General features: G+C 36.0%; 1 protein-coding gene across 1 annotated transcript in view; it reads left to right on the top strand.

Moving 5' to 3' along the window:
* The window catches only part of LOC134367425 (charged multivesicular body protein 1B2), a 45,651-nt gene extending 28,899 nt beyond the window's left edge, over window positions 1–16,752 (top strand). The window contains exons 3-8 of the mRNA XM_063084169.1: window positions 9,778–9,924; window positions 10,333–10,401; window positions 10,507–10,614; window positions 13,732–13,775; window positions 16,110–16,182; window positions 16,609–16,752. Coding sequence (XP_062940239.1) covers window positions 9,778–9,924; window positions 10,333–10,401; window positions 10,507–10,614; window positions 13,732–13,775; window positions 16,110–16,182; window positions 16,609–16,653 — 486 coding nt within the window. The 3' untranslated portion in view covers window positions 16,654–16,752. The remainder of the gene's footprint in view (window positions 1–9,777; window positions 9,925–10,332; window positions 10,402–10,506; window positions 10,615–13,731; window positions 13,776–16,109; window positions 16,183–16,608) is intronic.
* The last annotated feature ends 8,767 nt before the right edge of the window (window positions 16,753–25,519 follow it).

The following is a 25,519-nucleotide window of genomic DNA, read 5'->3' as shown; positions in this document are numbered from 1 at the left end:
ATGCCTTAATTTTCTCAAAATAGAAAGCAAGATAATCTTCTGAGTAAGGAGGTTATCTCAGTCCATTTGGGCTGCTATACCAAAACACCATAAACTGAGTGGCTTATAAACAATAAAAATTTATTTCTCATAGTTATGGAAGCTGGGAAGTCTAAGATGAAGGTGCTGGCAGAGTCAGTATCTGGTGAGGGCCCACTTCCTGGTTCATAGATGTGCCTTATAACTGTGTCCTCACATGGTGGAAGGGGCAAGGCAGCTCTCTGGGTCCTCACTTATAAAGGCATTAATCCCACTCATGAGGGCTCTGCCCTCATGATCTAATCACCTTCCAGAGCCCCTGCCCCTAATACTATCACACTGATGATTAGGTTTCAACATATGAATTTGTGGGATTGGGGAGCACAAGCATTCAGAACATAGCAGGTTAGGCATTAAATAGGAGATTTAAGGCACCACTTTTTTAATGATCATAAAATTTATGACTCTCAGCCAATCAGTTAAAAAGATGAACACCACAATAGAAAAATACACAAAGGTTATAAACAAGTAGGTCACAAAAAAATACAAATGTCCAAGCATGAAAAGATGCTCAAGCTCATTCATAAGAAAAGTCAGAACAATGAAATATCATATTTAACTAATCAGCTTGGGAAAAAAAATAAGTTTTTTAATACCCAGTGTTGGCAAGAGTGTAGAGAAACTGCCATTCTTGAATAGATGGACAACTGATTCTTGCTTTTCTCAATTAACAGTATTCCATTTCAATATACTTAGTTCTGTCTTCTCAATGGCTACACAGTATTCCATAATATGTTACTACCATAATTTAAAAATTCATTATTAATGGGCACAGAGGTCATGACTTTTTTTCAAACAAATAAATTTTATTGGCATCTAAAAACAAAATTCACCCAACACTGATTTGTTGTTTTTTACTCACTGCAGTATAAGGAGCAATTACAAACATTTTTGAGAAACAGAAACCACAGTGTAGATTTTACAAAATCACTTTTTAAAATCTTCGTATTGTGCTCCTCAAATATCTAGAGCCAGTCTTTGCATAAAATATCACAACTTTGGTGTTACCTTAGATTTCTGCAGCAGTCTAAAGATATGGATAAGATACACTACCACTTGCTATTTTGAAATAAATCTACTACCATATCCAACCTAATGACAGTATCTAAAAAATCCTTTCTTCCATAGGAAGTCTCTGACATTTTCATTTATTTTTTGTACTATGGCAAATTAGACAATGCCAAATTGCCCTCCAACTTATATATTGGTCTCCCTTGTCCCCTAAGTATAATCTTAACAGAGCAGCAAGAGAGCATTTTAGAAACAGAAGTCAGATCATATCACTTTTCTGTTCAAAATTGTGTCTTGGTCTCACTACAGGTAAAATCTAGAGACCTTGAAATGGCCTTAAAGCTATTTATGATCTGTTACTTATCTGACTTCATCTCTTGTTCTCTTTATTCACACGCTGTGCCTCAGACACATTGACTGTCCTGCTGCGTAAGTGACATGCTTACATAGGGTCTTTTCACTTGCTGATTTTCTGCCTGCTGTGCTGAATATCCATATGACTAGCTTCATCTCTTCTTCCAGCAGAGAGAAAACACTTTCGATCCCAGGTGTTTACTCAGATGTCAACGTCACAGTAAGCCTTCCCTGGCCACCCTCTGTAAAATTTCAGTAACCCCAACCCTAACTCTACCTATTCTAATTCTCTGCTCTATTTTTCTCCCTGACGCCTACCATTATTTAACATACTATCTATTTTAATTATCTTGTTTATTGTCAGACTCTTAACTAGAATGTTCCATAAGATCAGAGGTTTTTGTGTTTGGGGTTTACTACTGAATCCCAGGTATCTAGAATACTGTCTGGCATTTGTTAGATTCTCAATACATGTTTGAATAAATGAATTTATGTCTATTAAGACAGTTACCCCCAGGATCTGAGACTAAGTGACTGGTGTAGGAGGAAGGTCTGTTTTTTATTATATACTCTTTTTTACTGAATACCGTACCCACATGCATATATTTCTTTTGTAGTATTAATTTTAAAGAATTAGGCATCAAGCAAGAAAATCTTAAGGAAGAAAGGAGGGAATGCTTTAATAAATGATGTTGGAAAACAATAGATCCCTACCTTTCATCAAAAATAAACACCAAATTTAGTAAATATTTAAATGTGCAGAGGAAACCATTAAAATGTCTTAAGAAATTACCTTAAAGTGCAGAAGGACGTTTTGAGCATCATGAGAAACCATAAAGGAAACATCTGATATAAAAGAATATGCTTCTTTACATTAAAAACATACGTAAAATATAAAAGGTCAACCAACAATCTTGAAAAGGTCATATTACATATAACGAAATTTTAATCATTTTAACATGGAGTGTTCCTGCAAATCAGTAAGCAAAAGACCAAAAAGATGGATAAAGACACAAATGGCTCATAAAAGAAAAAATACAAGTGGCTGTTAAACATATAAAATATGTTCAACTTCATTTTTAATCAAAGGAAAATGAGGTATCACTTTTCACCTCTCAGATTGTCATAGATTATAATTAATATCCCATGTTGATGAGTTTGAGGGAGAAACAGGAACTCTTTTATACCTCTAGAAAAGATGTAAATCGATACCAGAATTCTGTGGAGGGCAATTAAAATTGTGCATACTGAGCTCCACCAGCCGCCAAGGTGAGCTGAGACCTGTGTGGCACCAGGGGCTCAGTCTACAGCCGTGGAAAACTGGAACAGGAGCCAAGGTGGTGTAATATAGCCACTGCAATAACTACTGTCACCCCAAGGACAGTTCACCACCACAGTAGCAGCCAGGGCCATTCTACAAGCAACCTGTCACTCACTCAACTTCACTGGTGTAAGAGTCACCAGTAGAGCCTGCAAATAGAGGAGGAAATCTTTATCTTCACAGTCAACCCCAGAGTAATAGAAGAAGCAAGACTTCTACAAGATGACCAAACATCAACCAAAATATACTAGAACTAAAAACAAACAAGATGTGACACCACTGAAGGAATACAGTACTGCTCAAATACCAGACCCCATAGAACAGGGGATCCTTGAAATATCTAAAGAGGAACTCCAACCAATGATCTTAAGAAAACTCAAAGAGATAAAAGAAGACTCAATTAGAGAACACAATGAAACAAGAAAAGATATCCAGAATATGAAGGAGGAAATTTACAAAGAGTTTAATACCTTCAAAAAGAGTGTAGCAGAACTCCTAAAATGAAAGATTCACTCAGTGAAATATAAAACACAACAGAGAGCTTGAGCAGCAGGCTAGATAAAGCAGAAGAAAGAATTTCAGATCTCAAAGATGGTCTTTTCAAAAGAACCCAGGCAGACTAAAAAAAAAAAAAAAAGAATTAAAATAATGAAGAAAACTTAAGAGAGATAGCAGACAACCTCAGGTGCTCAAATATCTGAATTGTGGGTATTCCATATTGAAAACCTATTCAAGAAAATAATAACAGAAAATTTCTCAGGTATAGGGAGAGATGCAGACCTTCATTTTTTTTTTTTTTTTTTTTTTTTTTCCGTTTCTTCATGACCGGCACTCAGCCAGTGAGTGCACCGGTCAGTCCTATATAGGATCCGAACCCGCGGCAGGAGCGTCGCCGTGCTGCCAGCGCAGCACTCTACCAAGTGCGCCACGGGCTCGGCCCGAGATGCAGACCTTCAGATCCAGGAAGCTCAAAGGTCCCCAAACAAATTCAATCCAAAAAGATCCTCACCAAGACACATTATAGTCACATTTGCAAAGCTGAAAGACAAAGAGATAATTCTAAAAGCAGCAAGAGAAAAGCATCAAGTCACCTATAAGAGAACCCCCATCAGACTAATAGCAGACTTCTCAACTAAACCCTACAAGCCAGAAGAAAGTGGAATGCTATGTTCAAAATATTAAAGGGAAAAAAGTGCCAGCCAACAATTCTTAACCCAGCCAGGCTGTCCTTCAGAAATGAGGGAGAAATAGTGTATTTCCCAGACAAACAAAAGTTGTAGAAGTTCACCACCACACAACGAGCTCTGCAAGAAATTGCCAAGGGAGTTCTTCATCTGGAATCTGAATAATGATGATCACTATCATGAATACACAAGAAAGAGCAAAACCCACTGTTAAAACAAAAATGCCAGTTTTTTCTTCAGAAAGGGAAGTCCAATCATGCCATCTCACATATCCAACTAACACTGGGAAGATTCGAGAGACCCACTTCACTTGTAGAGACACACACAGACTAAAAGTGAAGGGATGGAAAAAGATATACCATGTGTATGGAAACCAAAAATGAGCAAGAGTAGCTATTCTTATATTGGATAAAATAGACTTTAAACCAAAAAACATAAAAAGAGACAAAGAAGGCCACTTTATAATGATAAAGGGATCTGTCCTGCCTGAAGACATAACAGTCAGAAATATATATATGCACCCAATACTGGAGCTCCCAGATATATAAAGCAAACATTCTTAGACCTAAGAAAGAAATAGCCCCTAATATGTTAATGCTGGGTGACCTGAAAACTCCTCTCAATATGGTACAGATCTTCCAGGCAACAAATCAACAAAGAGACACAGAATTTAAACTAAACCTTAGACCATCTGGACCTGGCAGATATAAACGGAACATTTCACCCAACAACTAAAGAATATACTTTCTTTTCATCAGCACATGGAACATTCTCCAGGATAGAGCACATATTAGGTCACAAATTCAGTCTCAGTAAACTTAAAAAAAATGAAATCATTCCAAGTATCTTTTCAGATCACAATGGACTAAAACTGGAAATTAATAACAAGCAAAACCCAGGAAACTATACAAACACGTGGAAACTAAACAATAGGCTCCTGAATGATCTATGGGTCCAAGAATAAATTAAACAGGAAATCAAAAAATTTCTTGAAACTAAGAAGATAAAGATACATCATACCAAAACCTGTGGGATACTGCAAAATCTGTACTAAGAGGCAAATTTATTGCAATAAATGCTTACATCAAAAGAATGGAAAGACTTTAAATAAATGACTTAACCCTGCACCTCAAAGAACTAGAAAAACAACAACAATGCAATTCTTAAGGCATTAGATTGAAAGAAATAATATCAGAGCAGAACAAAATGAAATGGAGACCAGAAAAATGATACAAAAGATCAACATAAAAAAAAGTTAGTTTCTTGAGAAGATAAATAAAATAGACAAACCATTAGCTAGGTTAACCTAAAAAAGAGAGAAGACCCAGATAACAAAAATCAGAGATGAAAAGAGAGACAATACAATTGATACCACAGAAATATGAAGAACCATTAGAGATTATTATAAACAACTGTATGACAACAAATATGAAAATCTGGAAGATATGGATAAGTTTCTGGAAACATACAAACTACCCGGACTGAACCAAGAAGAGATAAAAAACCTGAACGGATCAGTAACAAGCCACAAGACTGAAGTTGTAACCAGCAATCTTCCAACAAAGAAAAGCCCAGGTCCGGATGGCTTTACAGCTGAATTCTATCAAACCTTTAAAGAGGAATTACCAGCAATTCTCCTCAGTTACAAAAAATTGAAACAAGCCATTCTCCCAAACTCATTCTACAAGGTCAACATAACTCTGATACTAAAACTAGATAAAGACACAACAAAAAATACCATACAATATGCTTGGTGAACACAGATGGAGAAATCCTCAACAAAATATTAGCAATCAGAATACAGCAACACATCAAAAAAGTTATACACCATGATCAATTGGGATTCATCCCAGGGATGCAAGGATATTTCAACATACAAAAGTCAATAAATATGGTACATAACATCAATAAACTCAAGGACAAAAACCATGTGACTATCTCAATAGATGCTGGAAAAGCATTTCACAAAATTCAACATCCCTTCATGATGGAGACTCTCAACAAATTAGGTATAGAAGGTAAGTGTCTCAACACAATAAAAGCCAAGCATGAGAGGCCCTACTGCCAGTATCATTCTGAATGGGAAAAACCTGAAGGCTTTTCCCTTAAGAACAGGAAGAAGACAAGGATGCCCACTCTCACCACTTCTATTTAACATAGTACTGGGGGTACTAGCCACAGCAGTCAGGCAAGAGAAAGAAATCAAGGGCATCCAGATTGGAAAAGATTAAGTCAAACTGTCCCCATTTGCAGATGACATGACACTATATATAGAAAAACCTAAGATTCTATCAAAAAACTCCTAGAGCTGGATAATAACTTCAGTAATATTACAGGATACAAAATAAATGCCCCCAAATCAGTTGCATTTATATTCTCCAATAATGAGCTAACAGAAATCAAGAGAGTAAGCCCATTTACAACAGTCACACAAAAAATAAAATACCTAGGAATCAGTTTAACCAAGGAGGTGAAAGATCTCTACAATGAGAACTATAAACCACTACGCAAAGAAATTAAAGACACAAAAAGATGGAAGAACATTCCATGCTCTTGGATTGGAAGAATTAACATTGTGAAAATGCCTGTACTACCAAAAGCGGTCTACAGATTCAATGCAATCTCCATGAAAATACCAATGACATTCTTCACAGAAAAGGAAAAAATATCTCAACATTCATATGGAACAACAAAAGCCCCTGAATAGCCAAAGCAATCCTGACCAAAAAAAAAATAAAGCCAGAGGCATAACACTACCTGACTTCAAATTATACTACAAAGCTATAGGAACCAAAACAGCATGGTACTAGCATAAAAATAGACATTCTGACCAATGGAGCAGAATAGAGAACCCAGAAATTACCCCTTAGGCTTACAGCCATCTGATACTAGACAAAGGCAACAAAAAACTACATTGGAGAAAAGACTGCCTCTTCAGTAAGTGGTGCTGGGAAAATTGGATATCCATATGCAGAAGAATGAAACTAGACATGCACCTCTCACCATATACTAAAATCAACTCAAAATGGATTAAAGACTTAAGTATACTTAAGTATAAGACCTGAAACTGAAAAATTACTAAGGGAAAATATAGGTGAAACACGTCAGGAACTAGGTCTCGGTACAGCCATTATGAACAAGAGCCCAAAAGCAAAAGCAAGAAAAGAAAAAAATAAACAAATGGCACTATATCAAACTGAAAAACTTATGCACAGCAACGGAAACAATCAACAGAGTGAAATAACAACCTACAGAGAAAATTTTTGCTAACTGTGCATCCAACGGGGGATTAATATCCACAATATACAAGGAACTCAGGCAACTACACAGTAAAAAAACAAATAACCGAATTTAGAAATGGGCAAAAGAGGTGAATAAACATTTTTCAAAGACATACAAATGGCCATCAGGTGCATGAAAAAATGCTCAACATCACCAGTCAGCAGGGAAATGCAAATTAAAACTACAGTTAGATATCACCTCACCCCAGTGAGACCGGTTATAATCATAAGAAAATAGCAAATGCTGGCAAGGATGTGGAAAGAAGGGAAAGCTCCTACACTGTTGATGGGACTGTAAGTTGGTACAGCCACTATGGAAAACAGTATGGAAGCTTCTCTAACAACTACAGATAGATCTTCCATACAATGCAGGAATCCCACTTCTGGGTATGTACTGAAAGGAATAGAAATCATCATGTCGAAGGATACCTGCACTCCTATGTTCATCACAGCTCTGTTTACAACAGGCAAGATTTGGAACCAACCTAAATGTCCATCAATGGACGACGGGATAAGAAAAATGTGGTATATATACACAATGGAATACTACTCTGCCATAAAAAAGGATGAAATTCTGCTATTCGCAACAAGATGGATGAGCTTGGAGAAACTTGAGTGAAATAAGCAAAGCACAGATGGAAAAATACTGCATGTCCTCACTCATAAGTGGGAGCTAAAAGAGAAAGGAAGGAAGGAAAGAAAGTCCACAGTGGCGCATTGGATTGTAGAAGGAGAGAGCATACCTAGGTATGCAAAGAAGTGTGGGGGAACATGGATGGGGAGAGATGTTGGGGATAACCGGGTGGGGTAGATGGGGTATAATTGCAATATGTGGTAATGGGCATGCTGCCAGTATGGATCTTGCCATCACATCTTGGGCACAAGTGGTGACAGCTTTGTGCCCCATGAATAGTCATATCCAGTAAAAATTTTTAAAAAATTAAAATTGTGCAAACCTCTGCATTCAGTAATTCTGCATCTAGGAATTTGTCTTATGAAAATACTCAGAAAACATATAAGGTTGCATGTACTAGTGAAGTTATCACATTGCTATTTGTGAAGAATTGGAAACAAATATCCAGCAATCAAGGATCTTATCCTTGTTCTCAATTTCAGTCACTTCTGTACTACCTTCTTGGTTTTGCTGTATTGGAGAACCATCTTAATTATTAATATATTTTTTAAAAATATATTTTATTTTATTTTGTCGATATACAATGTGGTTGATTATTGCGGCCCATTACTGAAACTTCCCTCCCTCTCCCCCCTCCCTCCCAACAATGTCCTTTCTGTATGCTTGTCGTATCAACTTCAAGGAATAGCAATTGTTATTTCTTCTTCCCCCCCGCCATTTTGTGTGTGTGTGTGGGGGGGGGAATTTATTTATTTTTAGCTCCCACAAATAAGTGAGAACATGTGATATTTCTCTTTCTGTGCCTGACTTGTTTCACTTAATATAATTCTCTCTAGGTCCATCCATGTCGTTGCAAATGGCAATATTTCATTCTTTTTTATAGCAGAGTAGTATTCCATTGTGTAGATATACCACATTTTCTGTATCTATTCATCTGATGATGGACATTCGGGCTGGTTCCAACTCTTGGCTATTGTAAAGAGTGCTGCGATGAACATTGGGGAACAGGTATACCTTCGACTTGATGATTTCCATTCTTCTGGGTATATTCCCAGCAGTGGGATAGCTGGGTCATATGGTAGATCTATCTGCAATTGTTTGAGGAACCTCCATACCATTTTCCATAGAGGCTGCACCATTTCACAGTCCCACCAACAATGTGTGAGAGTTCCTTTTCCTCCACAACCTCGCCAGCATTTATCATTCAGAGTCTTTTGGATTTTAGCATTAATATTTTTTAAATTGACTCAACTGTAGCCCTGACCTAAGCTGTTATACCAGGAAAAGCATGGATTTGTGCTAGTTACATCATTTTCATATACACATTTAAATACATGCGTAATTAAAGAAGATACTTATGTCTGTGTAACATCTAGAATCATTTTATATACCATCAGTAGTGTTTGTACTAAAGGAGTAAACCCTGGTTAATGGTACATCCATACAATGTAGCCATTAGAAATTATGAGGTAGTTTTATATTTTTTTTTTTTTACTGAAAAAGATTGTTTCGATATGTGAGAAAACAGGTTCCAAAACATATGTTCTATGCATGTACTTCTATAATAAATATATTTATATTATAGCAAATATGCTTATGTACTTGTAATACTGTAAAGTACACTAAAATACTAACAGTGGTAATGGCTCAGTGATGTGATTATGGGCAATTTTTTTGACTTATTTTTTATATTCTAACTTCTTAAACTATTAATGAACATATTTTCTAATGATAAGATTAAAAATTAAAGAACTATAAATTCTAACAAGTTAGGGCATATCTATTTTCTAAAAAGCTAATTGTAAAAGCTCTTACAGATTATAGGTTAATTTGAGGTCGTTTTCTTCTTATTAAAATATTTGTACTTCTGCTCTTTGTTTTCACCAATATTTACTTTTTCTCTCTTTAAAACAGGCCATTCAGAAAGGCAATACAGAAGTTGCAAGAATACATGCTGAAAATGCAATCCGCCAGAAAAACCAAGCAATCAATTTTTTGAGAATGAGTGCTAGAGTTGATGCTGTGGCTGCCAGAGTTCAAACTGCAGTAACAATGGGCAAGGTAAGACCTAATATCTAAAAATAGTAGGAACTCTTGATTTAAGTTTAATGAGAATATTGAGAGTTGTCAGGAATCTAAATCTGTTACAGGGTGCTACAGGGTGCTGGTAAAGGCCCTTATGGACAGGAGTGACACAGTCAAAATGCTTAGTGAGGAAAATGATTTTGGCAGTGGATTTTTTTTTTTTTTTTTTTTTTTTAACTAAGGTCTAGTTAGTTGTCTTCTAATGAACTGAAGAGACAAAGATATGAGACAGTACTAAACCAGAAATACGTAATAGTGTATTTTTATTGCTAGAAAAAAGACAAGTTTTTTCAGTTATCTGTAAGTAATATATTTAAGAGAATACAAAAATTTTGCAGTTGCTTGTATTATAAGATGCTAAATCTGTTTTAATACCTCAAATAGGTAACAAAGTCCATGGCAGGTGTAGTTAAGTCTATGGATGCTACATTGAGGAGTATGAACCTTGAAAAGGTAAAAAAAAAAAAAAAAAAAAAAAAAAAAAAGAATTATTTGATGTTCAGATAGCATCTTTTCAGTGTAAGTTTTTCTTATGGCCTTTTTTTTTTTTTTTAACAGATATCTGCCTTGATGGACAAATTTGAACACCAGTTTGAAACGCTGGATGTTCAAACACAACAAATGGAAGACACAATGAGTAGCACTACAACCCTAACAACACCACAAGTAAGAATAGTTTCTTTACTTAGAATAACTTAAAAATTACTCCATCTCAAAATATAATAGTTCTGTGAGGCTAAATCATGTCTAGAGTGCTAAATAAATATGATATACCCCCAGAATGCAGGTAGAAAGTTATTGCTCTGCCCCCAGATTCTTGAGGAGGTATTGGAAGACTATACTCCCTAGCTCAGTTTGGAGTTCTGGTAATTATACTGATCACATAACTAGAGTCTAGAGTCTGTTTCCCCTGGCTGCCACTGGTCCTTCTTGATGAAGGCATTGCACTAGAGGCTCACTGAGCCCAATTGTTATTAAGTATTATCTCAAGCCTCAGCTTGTTCATCTGATTGCACATATTCTTCTGCTTCCTGCTTACTCATGAGGTGTATTATTTGTGCATGAGTCACAGTTGAACAAATAGGACGTTACAAGATCAATTTTTTTTCACAAATTTAGGATGTTTTCTAAACCTGTAACCTGGGCAGAGACCTGCTACAGAGAAAATTCAAATTTGAAACTAGTTTTCATGACATGAGCCAGAAAATTTTGTGAAATTTAAATACTCAGATAGAAAATTTCTTTCATTAACACCCTTGTCTTTAATCCCAGTACCTATCACATGATTAGTCAAATGAATATAGAACCTCTTACCGCTACTTCAGATGCTAATATGGAAAGACTATTATTTACAAAATAGGTTAGAAAGAAATTGACAACTGTCCATCAAAATTTTACTGCAGGTAACTCTTTTCACAAAGAGGTAAACAATAAGAGAACAAGCTTATATTTAGGGTTTAGAGTTAAGAAAGGATTCATGTGTATATCTTATAGTGAGCTTATATTTAACCATTTTTAATACTCTCGGCTAGAGCCTTGCTGCCCAAAGTATATACAAGATTCAGGAACATATATGTCACATAGGAGCTCATTGTGAATGCAGAATTTTGGACCCCATTCCCAGATATATTGAATCAGAATCTTCATTTTAACAGGATTCCAGGATGATGTGTATGCCGAGTTTGAGAAGCATTGTTCCCAGAGTTTCTCATTCATATTCAGTCACCTTAGGTGATCCCCAAGTGATTTTATGATCAGTCAAGTTTAGGAAACACAAGTGAATTGGAAAGATGACTTTTGAAGTCAGGACACTTGAATTTCTAATCCCTGCTTTTCCACTAATTAACTTTGCGACCTTGATTAAGATACTCACTACCCCAGGACTCAGTTTTCATAATTGTAAAATGTAAGGGTTGAATCTGATGACAGTTAAAGTGCTTTTAGCTCTAAAAAATCTGAGATTCTTTCACCCAGCATTTGCCGAGTACCTTCTTCTATTTCAGATATTGTGCCAAGTGCTGGGGACATTCAAATATATAAAAGCTCAACCAAGACTTAAAACAGAAATAGAGAGAGATCTAGTTGAACACACTCAGTTGCCTAAGTTCTCGCATCCTGCTAATGAGTAATTACCATTCACATTGGCATATCCACTTTGGAAAAGCAATTTGGTAATATCTTCAGTCCATTCTTAACATAGCAGCCAGAGTAATCCTATTAAAACAAGTCAGATTATGTCACTCTTCTGCACACAACCTTCTTGTGGCTCTACGTTTCCCTCAGGTTCTTTTCAAAGGCCCACAAGGACCTGTCTCACACTGCTTATATGACCTGATCTCCTATTACTGCTCCTCACTCTACTTAGTCACTTGGCTTCCTTGTCAGTTATTCCTTGAGGTATATTTCTGCCTCAGCTGTTCCACTTGCAGTTTTCTCTCCCTTGAATGTTCTTCCTCCAGACGTGCTCATAGTTCACTCCTATATCTCCTTCAGTTCTTTGTTCAATTCGTTTTCATAGTGAGGTCTTTCCTGATCATCTTACTTAAAATTGCATTAACAGTACACCTACCATGCCCTGTACTCTCTACCTTTCCTGCTGTATTTTTCTCCACAGTACATACATATCAACTTCTCGTGTAGTATAGACTACTATAACAATTTATCCCTTCACATACACACACACACTAGAATGTAAGTTTAATGAGAGGAGGGATTTTTATTGACTTTGTTCATTGATGCCTCCCTAGCACTTAAAATGATATCTGGTATAAAGTAGGGACTCAATATTTGTTAAATATTGTTGAGTAAATCAGAGTATACAAAAATGTATGTAACCTATGACCTAATACTTCCACTTTCAAATTTATACACAAACAAGCCCTTACATGTGTGTTCAAAGATATATATACACACACACGAGAATGTCCATTGTACCATTGTCTATAATAGGAAGAGGTTGAGTGAGGAAAGCAAGTTATAGAATAATGTCCTAGTATAATACCATTTAAGTAAATTTTAAAAACACAAATATTGCTATTTTCGATATGAAGTAAAAACAAAATGTTAATATAGGAATTTGATCAAAGATTTTCTGAACTTTTTCTGTATTTTGGAAATATTTTTAAAGTGAATGAAAGAGAACAAGAGAAACTAAGGCCCAGCAGCAAGGTTAGTGATTTGCTTAAAACCATTCACTTAATTAATGGTAGAGCTGGGACCACATCTTAGAACTCCCACCTGTACGTTCAAAATATTCTTAACAACTAAATTAAAAACACGAGTTCTTTGATTAATCAGACTCTGTTCCCTGAGAACAGATATTTACTTTAGTAAATATCACAATATTTATATTTTATTCATCTCTGGATATTTTAGAGTCATTCTTAGTATCAGATTTGCATCAACTGGAAGAAAGAACAATTAAAGTTATTCTAATCTAAAATTTAAATCTGTTGCACTTTAAATAAAAGCAAAGTAGGTTAGAACGGACCTTTATAAATGGGTTGACTTTCTCTAGAGAGCTACATTACTCACTTAAAGTATATGTGAATCTTGCTAATATTTTTCACATAATCTCATGGTTTAAGTCTTTAGAATTTAACATTATTCAGAAAAAGTCATATTTTGAAATAATTTAGCTCCCTCTGGTGGTTAAAAAATATTTTTAAAAACTTTCTTTTAAAAATTGTAGACCAGTTCTCCCTTTTTAAAGCAAAATCAAAACCAAAAACCACCCAAAAAGCAAATGTTGTTAAAATATAAATTCTCGTTTTCTTATTCTAGAACCAGGTGGATATGCTGCTTCAAGAAATGGCAGATGAAGCTGGGTAAGAAGTTATTTAGGTAGTTTTGGATAATCTTGATTTACAGTTTAGAGGTTCTAATATTCTGTAGTGTGGGTGAAAATATTTGTCTTTACCACCAATAGTCAGAATTAGGTTTTTAACCCTAGAATTTATTGTTTCAGTGGCCTTTAATACAGTCATCCAGTTCCTTGCCATGCTGATAAAAATGTGACTTTGTTCAAATCATCCTAGTATTTTCTTAAATCTCTGGAAATAGACCTGTTTAGTGTGTGATAACAAGAAATGAGGAAGGTAAACAAGGGAGGCAGGAGTGTTTAAACATTTGCTCAGTACTTACTCTGCACAGCATAAGTCAAATGTGTGTTGTTGTTTGTGGGTTTGTTTTAAAGAAAAAGGATCTTCCAAAAGAATTCTGTGATCAAGTCATTGAGTCATAAATCTAGTTTGAGTCCTGTAAACTGAACAATATATACAAAATGTCAAAGGGGTTCAAAACACAGCAACATTGCAGATTGTTTTTATAAAAAATAATTGACACCCTTTTGTGGTGCTACTATAGGAAATAGGATGTCTGATAGGCGTTGTTTATTTCAGGCCCTTCATGTTTGGAGGAATAAATTGACCATGATATCAGTGCCACAGAGGTCATGTTATATCAGTATTCTCTGGTATACTATTTGGTTCAAGATAACATAGTAGTAAATAATAAAAATATATATATCTGAGATAAAGATTAAAACTGAGTGATAACTATATTTTATCTTCAAAGGTAGAATAATAGGTTGAAATAGGATTTATGTACTTTATTCTTTTCTCCTGGGAAGAGAAGATTTGAAGACACCTGGAAAATAGAGTTGCTGAATATTACTCTAGTATCTGAGATTAGAATGAACAGTTAAGTTTATCAACTCTTTAGATCACTAATGTATCATTAGTAAATTAAAACCATGAGGTTTGCAGTATTTGGAAACAGGGCTCGAGATTAGGTTGTGCACTATTTTGCTTTGTTAGTATCCTTATGTAGCCCACATACCCACACAGAAAGTAGCAGGAAATGTGATTTTTGTTAAGTATTATAAAAAGACCAAGACATTGTGTTTCAGAAAACTCCATCTTAGTCGTAAGACACTAAGGACTTGTTTCTGTTTCTACTAAAGACTACAGCAAGGGAGGTCTTATAAAATTAGTATTGTCACATTCCAACCTTACTGACCCTCAGTGGTATATCAAGAATAGTAAGCAACTTTTTGATAAGATTTAGAGCAGGATGTCTCAGCCTTGACACTATTAACATTTTGGGCTGCATAATTCTGGAGGCTGACCTGTGCATCATAGGATGTTTAGCAGCATCTCTGGCCTCTACCTGCTAGATACCAGTAGCACCCACTTTCCCCAGTTGTGACAGCCAAGCAGTCTCCAGACATTGCCAGATATTTCTTGGGGAAGTGGAGGACCAAAATTAAGAGATTAGTTATGTCAACAATGGGTGGTGACTGGAGCAGTAGAAGCAGGTAGAACTACTGATGCAGAAACACTGATGCCCATCCTTAAATGTGTTTAAGTATCCAATTGCTGTTTGAGCTTGTGATTCTTTCAACAAAATTTTAGTATATCTTTACCTTTTCAATAAAAATCTGTTTATAGAATCTCAAAATGACTGTTGAAGTTACTATATTCCCTGTAGTGTTTTTAAACTAGAGTTGGCACACACTAGTTTAGAGACAAGTAGAAAGGATAGTTTATATCCCAGAGGAGTAGTACAATGACAGTTGAAATTATGGGCCTTGAGACAGACAAACCTAGGTTCAAATTCTGTCTCTATTATTGGTGTCATCTTTGGCAAGTGTACTTAACTTTTCTGATCCTCAGTTGTATGATTGGATGCAATAATGATTCCTACTAAAGGTAGCTCAGGAGCTAAACAATGAAATTGAAGTTAACTCAAATGTTAGATATATGATCCTCAGGCTACATTTTATCTAGGCTGTTTTATTTTTTCAGCCTATTGTCCTTCGCAATAGGATACATATAGTACTCTTCAGTAAGTCGAATATATTGGATGACTATTATTTTGGTGTTTTGTTCAGAAGGCCAGATCCTTTCCCAGCCTTTTATTAGCTTTTCTGTTGTAAGATTACCATCTACATGGGTTGCTGTCAGGGCTCAAAAGGAAAACTTTAAAATTAGTAAGTTTATGTATATCTATTTACAAGATTGAACTTGTTTTTTTATTTAAATTAAGGTAAAATGCAAGGTGTAATATTCAAATTTGCAGTACCTATTTTATTGCTTATTATAATTAAAGAAAAATGCTTGTATTAACACTCATTTATACCAATCATTTTTAAATTGTAGGCTTGATCTCAATATGGAACTACCACAGGGTCAGACAGGTTCTGTTGGCACAAGTGTTGCTTCGATGGAACAGGTAGAGGTTGTATTTTCGGTTTATTGATATGTGCTTGAAGTGTATTGAAATAATTTGGGGAAAATATATACGTATTTTATATAAATAGTCATATAAGTTAAACATATATTCACTTTTTCTTTTATAAAAAGTATTTGTCTACTATAATATTACATCATAGTAAGTTAGTAAAATATAATTAGCCTTTAGCTCCATAATGATGGGCCTTTATTTCCATGCACATTTCATTGAATGTGCTCCCCTTTGTTACTTCTGCTCATGTTCTCCATTTCTTCTGAAATGTTTTAAAAAATTAAATGTTTTAAAAAATTAAAACGTGTGAATTTTTGAGACAGGATTTTAAATATTTAAAATGTGAGCTAGCTAAACTATTAGCAATTTATATTTGTCACAGCCTTGATGATTTGTAAAATCTGTTTTCTCCAGGATGAACTATCACAGAGACTTGCTCGTCTACGTGATCAAGTGTAATTTAAAGAACTGGTGCTTTTGTTTGCTTCACTTGCTTCTGAAACATTCCTTGTGTGTGTATATAGATAGCTGCACTCCAGTTACACTAAAAACACTATATATGCCAGAATGCTTAAACAGTTGTATATAATGCTTTCTTTTGCCTTGCTGTACTTTCAAGTACACTAAGAAATTCCAGGGAGTTTCCACCTTGATAGATTTTATAGTTCTGTATATTATGAGTAAAAGTGTGAGGGACATATTTTTGTAGATGTCTTTGACGGAGCTAATATTAGCTTCTTGTATATTAAACATCTTCCTCAAAAGTTAGATCAAATCTTGCACAAAATACTGCAAAGTATAGTACTTAATACAGAATAAAGTATACAAGTTTTTTTTTTTAATTCAAAGTAGTTTTTAAGCTCTGTCTGTATAAGAATAAAAGCAGGGAAAGCATGTTTACTTGATATGTTTATATAGCCCAAAACACCTCATTTAGTGTCATACAATGAATGATGCTATTTCTTGTTTTATGTTTTTGTTATCCAAGCAGAAATTCAGTTGACTTTTAATGTGTTCAACAGTTTTCAAATTTAAATCATTATTAGAATTTTTACCTAGTAATTTAATGACTACTATTCAAATTCTTTAAATTTTCTCTTTATTAAATATCATTGTTATTAAGACTCCCAGAAAAATTTAACTTTTCATACTTTCAAGTCTGAAACACATTTTTAATGATTCTATTTCTACTCAACTCTTGTTATAATGTATTTTTAAACAGTAGAGGTTAATTTGCCTGGTAATAATATCATTTACATTTTTCTGTGATTGATTGGTTTCTGAGAATGTTGGACTATGTTTTAAACCAACAAAATAACAAACAGGAAAATAAGCTAACTCAAGTTACAACTACTGTAAGTCCTGATTAAATGTGTTTATTCTTTTATCTTAAAACAACTCTTTAATAACTGGAAGAAATAATAAGTTAAAATATTTTGCTCAGCCATGCAAATAACTTCCAGCCCAATCATAGTTGGGAGCACAACAGAGGATGTGTGATGTACGGGGGGGAGGGACACCGAAGTCATAAGGTTGTAAAGAACAGATTCTGGAAGGTCAGGATCCTTGGGAGAAAGCATTTGGTGACCAGTTGTACTACTTGTCATTTCCCTGGAAATATCTATATTTTACCCAACTAAAATGAAGAAATTACCATGTGCCTGCAATTTTCTGATATAATAGTCTCAAGTGTGAAGTGACCAAGTCATATTATAGCAAGCATACTGCTAATCTAGGTTACGTTAAGTACATTAGGTATTTTTTCTTACTTGCTGCAAGATTAACCCATGAAAGAATTCCAATATTTTGTGAAGTTCTATTGAAGAGATTTGTTTAGAAAATTCCCATTGTAAGTCATGAAGGCATTCAAAGTGCAATTAAGGAGAGACTTCTTTGCTCAGTATTCTATTCATATATGTTTCATACCATATATAAAAAGCTTGTGTGAGTGAAGACTATATTCACTGATTAATGAAATGAGAAATTCTTTTGCTAAATTTGGGTTAAACCTATTTAATTTTCTTGGTACTTAACCTCAGTGTGGGAATCTTCCATTTTGCTTATAGTTGCTGCTTTGTCCTTTCTACTTAAATGGTAAATTTGTTTGTTTGTATTGGAACATCCTGGGCAGCCACAGAAGAGATTATTACAGACTAAAATGTCTATGAAATATAAAGTTTCCTTATTTACTATTTGTGGAAATGGTGTAGTTTTGTTCTTTTGACTGGAATAAAAATTGTTAAATTGCGAATACTGCTTATTTAAATCTAGAAATATAAATTATTCTGATCTAAAGATAACTGCTGATACTTAAGCCACATCAGATTTGTCTTTTAAAAAGTTTGTTTTAAGCCTACATTCCTTGGCTTGCGGGTCCCTTCCTCCATCATCAAAGCGTACCCCTCCAGTCTCTACTTCTGTTGCTACATCTCTTTGATTTTGGTCCTTTGCTTCTCTCTTATAAGAGCCTTTGTGATTACATTGTTCTACCTGGGTAATTTAGAATAATATGTCCATCTCAAGGTCCTTAACTGAATAACATCTGCAAAGTTCCTTTTGCCATGTAAGGTTATAATATATTTATAGGTTCTGGGGATTAGGATGTGGAAATCTTTGAGCAGCTATTATTCTTTCTGCCACTGGGACTTCTACTGGCCTCTAGTGGGTAGAAACCTGGGATGCTGCTAAACGTCTTACTATGAAGAGGACAGGCTCCAAAACAAAGTTATCTGGCACAAATGTCAGTAATGTTGAGGTTGAGAAACCCTGCTTTAGGTAATTTGTTATATAGCATTGAGGCATTTGCTGAATAATACACTGAATAATGATTCCCTAAAATTATCTAAGTTTTATAGGAAAATCAAAGAACTGAGTGATACCACGCTCAGCCAGTGAGCACACCAGCCATCCCCATATAGGATCTGAACCCACGGCCTCAGCCCCTCAAATTATTTTACTTTGGGGTTCCTCTATTCTTATAAATGTAGTAAAAATTCCTTTCGTAGAATTTGTTCTTAAACCTGTGAACTCTTACCTATTAGTATACTTTTTTTGATTTTTTTATTAGCATATTATTACAAATCATGATTTTTCTTTATGCCCTTTACCCGACCTATCACTCTCCAAAACCCCTCCTCCTCTCCCTCCCCACAATCTCTAGTATCCTTAGGTTTGTTCTCTCCTTCTGAAAGTTCAATGTATTATTGTCTTTTCTTTCTTTCCCTCTTTTTTAGCACCCAGTTATGAGTGAGAACATGCAGTATTTCTCTTTCCTTGTCTGGCTTATTTCACTTAATTTTCCCAGACTCATCCATGTTGCTGCAAATAGCAGAATTTCATTCTTTTTTATAGTTGAGTAGTATTCCATTGTGTATATGTATATGTATACACCACATTTTCCTTATCCATTCTTCCATCAGTGGACACTGAGGTTGGTTCCATATTTTGACTATTGTAAATAGAGCTGCAATGAACATGGGAGTGCAGGTATCCCTTTGACATGATTTCCATTCCTTTGGATATATACCGAGTAGTGGGATTGCTGGATCATATTGTAGTTCTACCCATGGTTGTTTGAGGAACCTCTGTACTGTTAGTTCCCTATCAATCTCATTTTCTCCTGATTTTTTTTTTCTAAGTATTTGTTATTTGGTTGAACATATAAGGTCATTCAAATGCTCAGAAACATTGTGCTTCATCTTCACCCTTTAGACAATGTGACTGACAAATTATTTCTCTTCTCATATGCCTGGACATCTAAAATTTTCCACCTTCCTGTAAACCATTTTAGGTAAACATTATGGGCTAGATTATTTTACCTGGTTAATTTATTACCGGTCATTGCTACAGAGAGGAAACAGGAATAGGAGATAGAACAGGTAAATTATGATAAGAGATGAGTTTGCTTTATAGTTTAGAAAATTATGGGTAAAGACTATCTGAAGAAAGTGCAAGGGTAGTAGCTATATGTGAAGAAAGTAAAAACCAAAAGATTGATAGGATGCCAAAAAACAGCCTAATTTTCTATGGAGTTACTGACGCTAATAGATAACAGCTTCAGGATAAAGTCTAGGTTGGTTCTTGTTTAAACTGTGGAGGAAAAGTCCTAGCTCTGATACTAACTTCGATAATTCTCTTACCCACTTTTGGGCCTTAGATTCCTTTTCTACAAATCTTTTCAGAGTACACTGACTGCATAAGTTGCAGCAAGTTGCTGTAATACAACATTCTCTCCATTCTTTTGTTTTCTACCACTCTCCAAAAGAATTCTAAATGCAGAATTATGATGTTATGGGTCTTTGAATCGTTTGTCTCTGAAGACCTAGAAAACATGTGGTTTCACCTCATTTCCAATTTTACAGGATAGAAGACCTAACACCGGAGAGATTCAGATTCACATTTGTTGAGCACCTACTGTGTGTTAGGAACTGTTCTTGGTACTTTGATATATTAAGGTTATTTAATCCTCAAAAGAATCCTGTGAACAGGTGGATGGCTGTTATTCTGATCTTTAGAGGGAACAGGCTGACAATTTAAGTAGCTTGCCTACCTTTATACAACTACACAAAAGCAGAGCCTGGGGTTTGATCACAAATGTGACTCACTTCGAATCCAGTGATCATGTCTTATTCTTCATAATGCTATTTCCAATATATAATGTGCTGATTTTATTACTGAAGCAGACGGTGAAAACTACTAGTAAAATTCTTGACTAAGTTCATCCAAAGACAATCAGGTGTTTAGTAGAGTGTTTCTAGACAAGGATTGGTTTTTTCCTTAGTCTTAGCTGTCAAGAAATATTACTTTTCTCCAATTTAGAAATCACAACCATTTTTTTCACAAGTTAACTAGTGGAATCAGTTTGTTACAAAGTTAACTAAGTTGTACTTATACTCGATCTTTTCATTTTCCACACTGGAAAATACTCCCGCACAGGAAGATATATTGATAAAATCATTCAACTGACATTGCGAAAATAAAATCTGTCTTACCTATTGATGATACTGTCTATATTCTTATAAAATATACTGCTCCCTTACAGTAGCAGTAGGCACAAAGTTCTTGAAAGTGCCTTGCTATAAATGACTAAGTGTGCCTTTGGTACTTAATAACCTATGAGTTATTTGTCTGCCAGATAGCTAAAAGCCTTCCAACCTCCAGTCAGAAAAGTTTAAATGGAATGTTAAAGGGAAGTTATCCCTGTAAAATAAGTTACTTGTACTTTATGTTCTCAAATTTAGTAAGGGAAGGAAAATAGTCTTTAATATGTCACTTGGTCATTAAAATAAAGTTGGGTCTCATGTTCCAAATGAAGATTCTTAAGATGAATTCTGTGTACCTACTTCTTAGAAATTTTACTCTTAGAAAGTTGATCATGCTGGAGCTTGACATGTTTAGCTTTTGCTTTATCAAAATGACATGAAGTCATTCTGAGGAAAAGAAAAAGTTTCAGAAAACAATATAGTAATTTTATGTCACATGAAGGGACTTGGGTGTTGAAGTAACAAGGGCTTTCTACATGGAATTTTGACTTTTTTTTTTTTTTTTTTTTTTTTTTAAAGACTCTAAACAAAGTCTAAGAACCAATCTGGGGTTAAATGAAAAGGAGAGAGCCATGGCGGAAGATGCTTTTCTAGGCAATGGGGAAAAAGGAAAAATTCCCAGTTGCTATAATCTGCTGAGATTTACCAGCTCCGTGTGCCTTTTTCAGAGTTTCCAGGTGGAATTGCCCATGTGTGAAAGAAAGAATATTGAATCCAAAGCCAAATTTATTATTGTTCCCATGTGTAGCACCTATTACAAGCTTCGTAAAGAATAAGCATTACTTAGCTAAGGTGAGGATAGTGGCACCACCCACTGGTAAGAGACCTGAAATTATCTTGCTTCCTTACCAAGAAGGCTTGGACCTATGGAAAAACTTTGCTGTTCTAAATCTCAAAGTAGAATCACACCTGAGCCACCCAGATCTTCTGAAGCTGGGTATGAGGGTAGAGAGTGACAGAAGTTTGAAATGGCAACAGTCATTGAAGTAGGAACTTTTCACATTAACTATTTACTCAGTACCTACTATGCACAAATCCCAAATTTGTTTTCATTATACTGCCTAGATGAGTGTTTTCATGATTCAAAATATGTAGAGTTTCTTTGTAAGGGAAGGAAGGTAATAGCCAACATATATGAAGTACCAGATATATAGCTATGCACTGTTACCTCTGTTACTTCATTTAATCCTTCCAATAACCTCATGAGGTGAATATAATCCCTTTTTTGGAAAAGAATAGTCGGTTACTTATCCAAAATAATGAAAATAATATCACTTTTTGAACACTATGTGCCGAGAACTATTCTAAACGTTTTACGTGTATTAATTCTTGATCCTCATAACTTCCATTTTACAGATGAAACTAGTAAATGACAAGGCTGAAATTCACACCAAAATATTTTTCTTAGACAACTAGATACACTCAGGTCACCTCTGCTAAAGAGGACTTACCATAAAGATATGTGGAGAAGCACAGAGATCGGAACACAAATTTGATAATCTCACAACTAGGCCACAATAACAGGAATCTTCACATATTCAGGATACAACAGTAGCTCTAGTAGTCTGACAAGAGATTGGGGTTATTGGTAATTTTAATAAATTTTCCCGTTAGAAGCTGGTGTGTTGCTTCTGCCTAATGTTACAGCATTGTAGTGATGAAATGATCACCATTATCAACTTACTATTTTCTATTGCTATAGTCAGCACCCATTATTGACATAACCAATCTTTCTCTATTTCCCATGCCTTTAATCCCCTTCTGTCATCACCAGATTCAAACTATGAGTGAGGATCTGATGGACTCAGCCAGTCATTATCTCACCAGGCCTCTACTAGGCAAAGTTCTCATAGCCAGTTGAAAAGACCATTATATGACTGCAGGTGTGGATGGTCACCTAAGGACAAGGAAGCCCTCTGATGGTCATAGTGAACGTAGGAAACACCCTAAGTATCCCGTCCTGTACACTGACCCCTAAACTTATATGTGGTTACGCCATATCCATGTTGCCTCTTATTATCACATGCTAATGTTTTTATTGCACTGGATCCTTATACCTTTTCCATTGTCTAAATAGAGTATCCACATCCCAGATCAGGGCCAGAAGGCATAAGTTTGTCTCCAGTTTCCCAGCTTTTCCTTTCAATGCCCATTGCCCTATTTTGAGCAGCTCTCCCTCCCATCATGTGTCAGAGTCCATTGCTTTCCTGAGAAGAAACTAATGCTTGTTGAGTGCTTACTATGTACCAGGCATGTCACAAGCGTTATCTCTTATTGTCACAACAATGCCATAAGGTAAGATATCCCCATCTTACAATAGGCTGGGCCTGAGACTGAGAGGGGTGAAGTGATTTAGAATCTCAGAACTAGGGAATAAGAGACCCTGGATTTAATCCCAGATCTATTTGAATCCAAAGCCCCATGCTGTTTACACTCTGCCAAATTGTCTCTGAAAGAGGCATCTGGCAAAATCATTCATGGAAACTTTGGGAAATCTCCTGTAGGACATTTTGGACCTTAGGTCATAATAGCAGCTACCGTTAATAGCTACTTTTTTTTTTTTTAGCATTTCCTGTGTGCCATACACTGTACTAAGCACCTAATAAATATTTCTTTAATCATCATAACAGCCCTTTGATGAAGTTACCATTATTTACCTTTTTACAAATGAGGAAACTGAACTTTAGGGAAAAACAATTTGCCTAGGATGAAGAGATAGTAAATAGTTGAGCCCCTACTGGAACCTGGGCTCTTAATTACTAGATGTACTGCTTTCCACTTTATAGCCTGCTTAACACAAGCACTGCCGGTAGAATTTGAGGCATAATTGCATGACTTTTGAGAAGATTATTTTTAAAGTGAGAGACTGTAATGCTCCTGTTTATAAGAGGATCCCTGTCTGAAGCGTCCCTCTTCTTGCTTATGTGGAGATAAACATTTTAGAAATGCTCCCCGTTACCCGCCACCACAACCCCGTTTCCTGAATGAACAGTGAAATGGCTCTTGATGCAGTGATGATGATCTCCTCTTTGCAGCCCTTTGGTTTTTCTCCTGGAGAAAGTTGTGCTGGATAACCATGGGAGGAGCTGAGTCTGACCAGCTAGGAGTCACTGCTGTTCTGAGGATGGCAGGTTGTTAAGGCCTTTGGGGTTGAACACAAAGTTTCACTATCTTATGCACGAGCAGGCTTTGTTCATTTAATTACTGTACTCATTTTATTAAGTACTGGGAGGTGGGGGCTGAAGGCTGCCAATATACAAGGGCACATACAGCAAGACTCCTGTAAGTTAGCTGCTTCTCTCCAGTGGGATGATTCAAAGAGAAGTGATCCTGGATCATTTCAAGTCCTTGGAATATCTGCTACTGACTGTGCAATCATTTCCTACTGCCTGGAGCTATAAACCAGTGTGGACCAGCGTCTTGCTGTGCTTGCTCTAGAACTTGTAAATCATCTACTGAAAGCAGCTCAGAGAGAGGGCAGCAGCAGGCCACTCAGGGTTCTCCAAGCAGCCTCCAAAGTACAGACGCCCACCCCCACCCCCCAAGGATCACTGTTTCTTCTTTGGCCTTTAGGATACCCCTTCTGGACAAAACAGGAAGGAGGCTGCGACGGTAGCCAGCTTCTACTTGGGCTTCTTTTCTCCCTTTGAGTTGCCAGAAAATCATGCTGTCTGTCGGGCTGGGTTACAGACCCCTCAAACCCGTTGTGCAGACTAGGTTACAGACCCCTCATATGCAAGCTGCGAGCGAGGTAATTGGAGAGATCCTGGGAGCCGCTGGCAAGGTTTACATGTTTTATTCTGACGCGAGCTCAGCCCTCAGCTCCCAGCCTCATTTAGCAGCAACAGCAGCTTACAGCAGCCTCTGGCAGATCCAGCAGCAGCGGCCCCCTAGTGGCCTCCCAAGGGGCACTGTGGATCAGTGTCCTTTGTACTTAAGTCAGATAAGGGAGGAACACCTGGGCATATAGGCGCAATTACATCAGACACTAGACGAGAAAACCTGGGCGCACATGCGCAGTTAACATTTACGTCAAACAGGGTAGGTCATGCTCGGCAAGATTCCGAACAACTGAGGGAGCCTGACCGTTTTTCTTTTTCCTTACACTATCAATGTCTGGGCCTCCTACCCCCTCATGGAACAGATGGCAATATTGAAATCTCGAGAAGGACATGCTTGGTAAATATGCTGTGTCCACATCAAATCAGTGGGCTTTCTTGGCTCTAAGATGAATGATAAATTTACTTTGCCCCAAAAGAGTACTTCTTAATAATTTAATATTA

This window comes from Cynocephalus volans, chromosome X, assembly GCF_027409185.1.
Source record: "Cynocephalus volans isolate mCynVol1 chromosome X, mCynVol1.pri, whole genome shotgun sequence".
NCBI classification, from domain to species: Eukaryota; Metazoa; Chordata; class Mammalia; order Dermoptera; family Cynocephalidae; genus Cynocephalus; species Cynocephalus volans.
The sequence above is the reverse complement of the archived record's forward strand: the minus strand, read 5'-3'. Positions and strand labels throughout refer to the sequence as shown.